General features: G+C 33.8%; 1 protein-coding gene across 3 annotated transcripts; it reads left to right on the forward strand.

Moving 5' to 3' along the window:
• Positions 1-454: 454 nt before the first annotated feature.
• LOC145008514 (protein transport protein SEC23 B-like) lies at positions 455-4493 on the forward strand. Of its 3 annotated transcripts, none has more exons than XM_078967103.1 (10): positions 455-1127; positions 1379-1505; positions 1731-1839; positions 1918-2138; positions 2214-2356; positions 2459-2534; positions 2713-2883; positions 2961-3042; positions 3835-3975; positions 4060-4493. In XM_078967103.1, the coding sequence occupies exons 4-8, from the start codon at positions 2088-2090 to the stop codon at positions 2973-2975; spliced, it is 456 nt and encodes a 151-aa protein (XP_078823229.1). In that variant the 5' UTR covers positions 455-1127; positions 1379-1505; positions 1731-1839; positions 1918-2087; the 3' UTR covers positions 2976-3042; positions 3835-3975; positions 4060-4493. The 3 variants fall into 3 exon arrangements, with proteins under 3 accessions (XP_078823229.1, XP_078823231.1, XP_078823230.1); XM_078967105.1 differs by having other exon boundaries at positions 3835-3861; positions 4185-4493; XM_078967104.1 differs by having other exon boundaries at positions 1448-1505.
• Positions 4494-5002: the final 509 nt, after the last annotated feature.

Here is a 5002-nt window from a genome sequence, read left to right on the forward strand (position 1 = left end):
GTCATGATTTTCTTGACAAAGTGTTCAGGAGATTTTCCTCCATTCTTGGTAAGTTTTCTCCTTTAACTCCTAAATTAATGTTTTGATACACATTAATTTTTTTTTGTCATGCCTATGGAATGTTTGAAATGAAAGTTTTTATCTGCACTATAGAAAACAACCCTTTAATGACGCGCAAACAATGACATGCGCTGACAGAGGACGTGCATTCGTCCGTGCCCTAAAAAATAATGTCAGATTTGAAAAATGTGAAGGATAGAGAGCACGCATTTGTACGTGCCCTAAAATTAATGTCCAACAAAAAAAATTACAAACACGGAGGGCGCTTATGTTAAATGTGTGTCATCTAGAAATGTCGCTTTATAATTTTTTAATTAGAGGCGCGTTTTTAGGGGGGGGATAAAAAATCTCTAAAATTCTAAAAATTTTAAGTGCCCGCTTCTCCACTCTATCCTCATCTCCTTCCAGTCTCTCCCTCTATTCTCTGTGCAAACCCTAAGCCATCGCCATCTTATTTTATGTGCAAACCCTAGGACATGCTAGGGTTTTATTTTATTTTAAGCTTAACTCCTCCTTATTTACTCTCACTCTACCCCCTTCCTCCTCCAATAAAAAATGCAGTGGGAGGCATTCTTAACATATACGGCCATTTGCAGCTGCTTTATACCGCCTCACCATCATCTTCGTCATACTTTTCTCATGCCGGCGTCTATATACCACCGTCTATATACCCGTCACCATTCTTTCTTCAAAGATGAACCCTTTTTTTGGGTTGATTTGCGTTGGAGACGGCACTCCTGGAGATGAGCTGCTTCCTCCTCCAATAAGAAGGATGTGGGAGCGATTCTTAATGTATACGGTCGTTATCACCTTCACCTCCCCTCATCTATAATTTCACCGTGGTTCTGCACATAGCTTTGCCACCGGTCCCTTCTAGCTTTGTACTCATTGGTATGGAACGCTACCTCCTGTTTAGTTTGGAATGCCCATGTTGAATCACTCTTACTACTCTTATTCCTTTTCCCTTTGTCGCCACCTCCTGCTGTGCACCGTTGCTTCTCCGAATCCTCTACCGCCACCTGTTTCTGGCTTTATTACCCAGAAATTTGAGGTTTACTTTGGTTTAGGTGCGATTGTTCTTCCTTTTCACATCGTATAACTTTATCTTCACTCTAATTCTCATCTTTTGCATTCTGATTTTTTTTAGCCTCTCAAAATCGATCTCAAGGTCGATTTTTCATGTATTTTGACTTTAATCAATTCACTTTGACATTTGACTTTAATCTATTTTCACTTTAATCAAGGTCGCTTTAGTTTGATTATATGATACTGGTTTATTTATTTATTAAGCAATTCGCTTTCATATTTGGAAATTCAGGGGGTTTGACTCTTTATAGTTTAAAGGAGGCAAGAACCTGTACTAAGGTTCAAATTTAACGATTTACAGAATTGTGAAGGGGAGAAGTGGATTCACACACTAGGCAGCGAGACCAACATTTGCACTGGTGAGGCCCAATTGCAAAAAAGATTACCATTTTGCCCTTTCAAGTTTCAAACTAACTGGCATCGAGAGTTTTGTTTTTTACAATCACTTCTAATTGGGGTAGAAAATTACCATTATGCCCTTGCAAGTTTCAACTGCCAAGAAAACTAACTGGCACTTAGTTTTTTTTCTTCAATATTTAGCTTGCAATTAATTTTTTTAATATAGTTTTGATTTTTTGTTGCAGTAGCATTGTACAAACATGGAAGAAGAAGGATGGGAGGTCCAGGGTTGGATTCAATTAAAAATGATAAAATAATGCGATTTTCAACTTCGAGAAACCCGTGGCCAATTTTGTATGATATTTGTTGTCCCAATATCTGCAATTATTAATCATCAATTTTTTAATGTCGCATCTTGTTTATTATATGCAGGCCAGTACATAGCTTCAATCTTTAAACCAAACCTCCATCTCCCTTCAATCTTCTTTCAGATTATCTTCTAAGATCTTTCAGATCCTGTTCATTCACATAAAGATCTGGACAAAGATACAGCACTGTATTTTAGAAAAGTAGTTCAGTTTTATGAAGAACTTGCAAAGCAAATGGTCAGCCATGGTTATGTTTTGGATCTTTTTACTTCTACCCTTGACCAGGTCAACATTCATTCTCTTAACTCTGCTATTCATTCCATCATTATGTTCTTAACTGAATCTTTTTTATATTCTTAGGTTGGAGTTGCAGAAATGAAGGTGATTATTGAAAGAACTGGTGGACTTGTTGTTTTAGCTGAAAGTTTTGGTCATTCGATTTTTAAAGATTCATTCAAACATGTTTTTGAGAAAGGAGAAGAGTCTCTTGGTCTTGCTCATAAGTGAGTACATAAGATGAATATAGTATCATTCATCATCATATTATTTCATGTATAACTATAAATGTGTAATGAATTTGTGAATTGTGATTATATTACTTTCAGTGGCACACTTAAAATTACATGTTCAAAGGATATCAAGATTCAAGGGATCATAGGACCTTGCACATCTTTGGATAAGGTGGCAATTTAGTCATTTACTAAATTGTTCATTAATCTTTACCAGTTTGTATATATATATATATATATATATATATATATATATATATATATATATATATATATATATATATATATATATATATATATATATATATATATATATATATATATATATATATTGGCTATTTATGTTGCAGAAAGGACCTGTTGTTGCAAACACAATGATAGGTCAATGGAACACCACATCATGGAAGTTATGTGGACTTGATAAAGACACTTATTTGACTGTTTTCTTTGATATATCATCAAGTGATAAAGATCCTTCAGGAAATGTAAATCCTAAAGTTGTATATACAAACCACCACAAGGTAATCACCTTTCTTTTTTCCCCACTTTAAAATTGTTTGTTTGAGAACTTGAGGGTAAAACGGTTATTTTGGTACAGATACCAGAGTTTTGATGGGCAACCAAAACTATGAGTTACTACAATCACTAGAAGATGGGTAGAGAGTGTTGTTGTTTCAAAGGTAAAAAATAGTAAAACACTTTTCTTTATTTGGCTAAAAGATTTATTTACCCTTTTCTTTAACATGAATTAATGCAAGGTTTTGATGTAGAGAATGCTGTTGTTTCAGTTTTTGTTTGTTTACTCTTCCTGATTCTGTTTCTAAGTTATTAGAAAACTATTACTTTTTTTATTTCCAGCATGTATTTTGTTTGGATGGAGTTGCACCCATGGAAACCACTCAAGCTATTAACAACTCTGAATCTCACACCACCACAATAAAAAAAACCCATGGCAAGAGGATGGTCTCACAGCTGAAAAAATTGCTATAAGTAGTTAAAACATTTAAGCTACTTCAAAAAAAATAGTATTTTTTTTTATTCAAAAGATCTTATAGCTTTAAACATCCTTTTAATGATGTTTACCTAACCACTTAACTATTTTTTTATAGTAATTAAACCATTACACTCTTTTTGACGATTTAAGAAACCATTTCTCCAATTACTTGGCTTTGGAAATTGTTAAAATACAAAAAAAAAAAAAGAAGCAAAACACACTTTCACTATATCATGGATTAAGCCACTAAACTTTTATCTGTTTTATGATTATTATAGTGACTGTTCAGTGGCTAAATCGATAAATACTTTATGCTTTTATTTATTTCAATCCTATATCAAAACCAGGTAAGCAGGAGAAATGGTTTTATTAAAAGGTCAGAAAAGTTATAATGATCTAACTACATAATTTATCCTCGTTTCCTTATCTTGTTTTTATAGTCCTAATACTATTTTATAACAAATGATTTTCTAAGCAGGAATTAGGACGTCCAAAACCATCTAAGGTATATCTTCATCTTCAAACTTCATATATTTGTTAAGACATGGTGCTGGTGTTAGTGATGAAAGACAAGATTCGGATTCACAAAGTGTTGTAGAGCTAACAAATGGTTCTTCAGGTATGCAGTACTCTAGGCATAATTATAATATAAAACTATAAAAAAATTCATTTTTTGATATATATTTTTTGTTTTGTTTTGCAGAGGACACTAAAGAGAAAATCTTGCAAAGGATATTTTTTGTTTTGTTTTGCAGAGGATACCCCTCACATTTTCCCAAATTACCCCTTCCACTACAATGTTTTTTTTCTGTGTTTTTTGTGCATCAGGTAAAGTTGATGGAAGAAAGGAATATGAAGCCACTTGATTCAAATCTTGCAGCATTATCAGCAAGATGCAGTAAAGACTTGGAGTTGAATTAGGCTAAGTCATTCTTGAGTGAGATGGGCCAATGTACAACTGCTTATCCATATAATCAGCTACTTGGAGCATTAGTCTTAAAGAATTATGAAAGGCAAGATGCAACTTTACTTAGTTGGAATTTGATGTATAGAGTAGATTAGATGCAAATTTAGATATTGTAAGAAATTGAATTGTATGACATTAAATTTTATGCAATGGATTGTATTTTTTGTATATGATATTTTATTTCTATTATAAGACATTAAATGCAAATTTAATTTAAAATTTAATAAATATATAAATATTTTTTTTAGAACATTTAAAATTATGATACGCAAAAATATGTGTCATCTTCATTTATGACATGGCCTTTCTTGATAGGGGCTTCCTTGATACGCAATGCGTGTCATAACACGCGTGTCGTAAGGTTACGACACGCAAATGCGTGTCGTCTTCCTTTATGACAGGGCCTTCCTTGATACGCATTGCGTGTCATAACCGCGCGTCGTAAATGCATGTCATAAATGCGCGTCGTAAATGCGTACCGTCTCTCTTTATGACAAGAACTTTCTTGACGCGCATTTGCGCGTCATCTAAGCGTTTTACGATGTGCAATGAGCGTCGTAAAAGGTTGTTTTTTCTAGTAGTGCTGGAACTTCTGGGATTTTACAAGAGGGTATCTGAGCCTTGGTTTGAGGGATTCTTGATACTCTCGGGTGTGTCTGGACTCAAATCGAAGATTTGG

The sequence above is a fragment of the Lactuca saligna genome, chromosome 8 (assembly GCF_052625555.1).
Source record: "Lactuca saligna cultivar CGN05327 chromosome 8, ASM5262555v1, whole genome shotgun sequence".
In the NCBI taxonomy this organism is placed as follows: domain Eukaryota; kingdom Viridiplantae; phylum Streptophyta; class Magnoliopsida; order Asterales; family Asteraceae; genus Lactuca; species Lactuca saligna.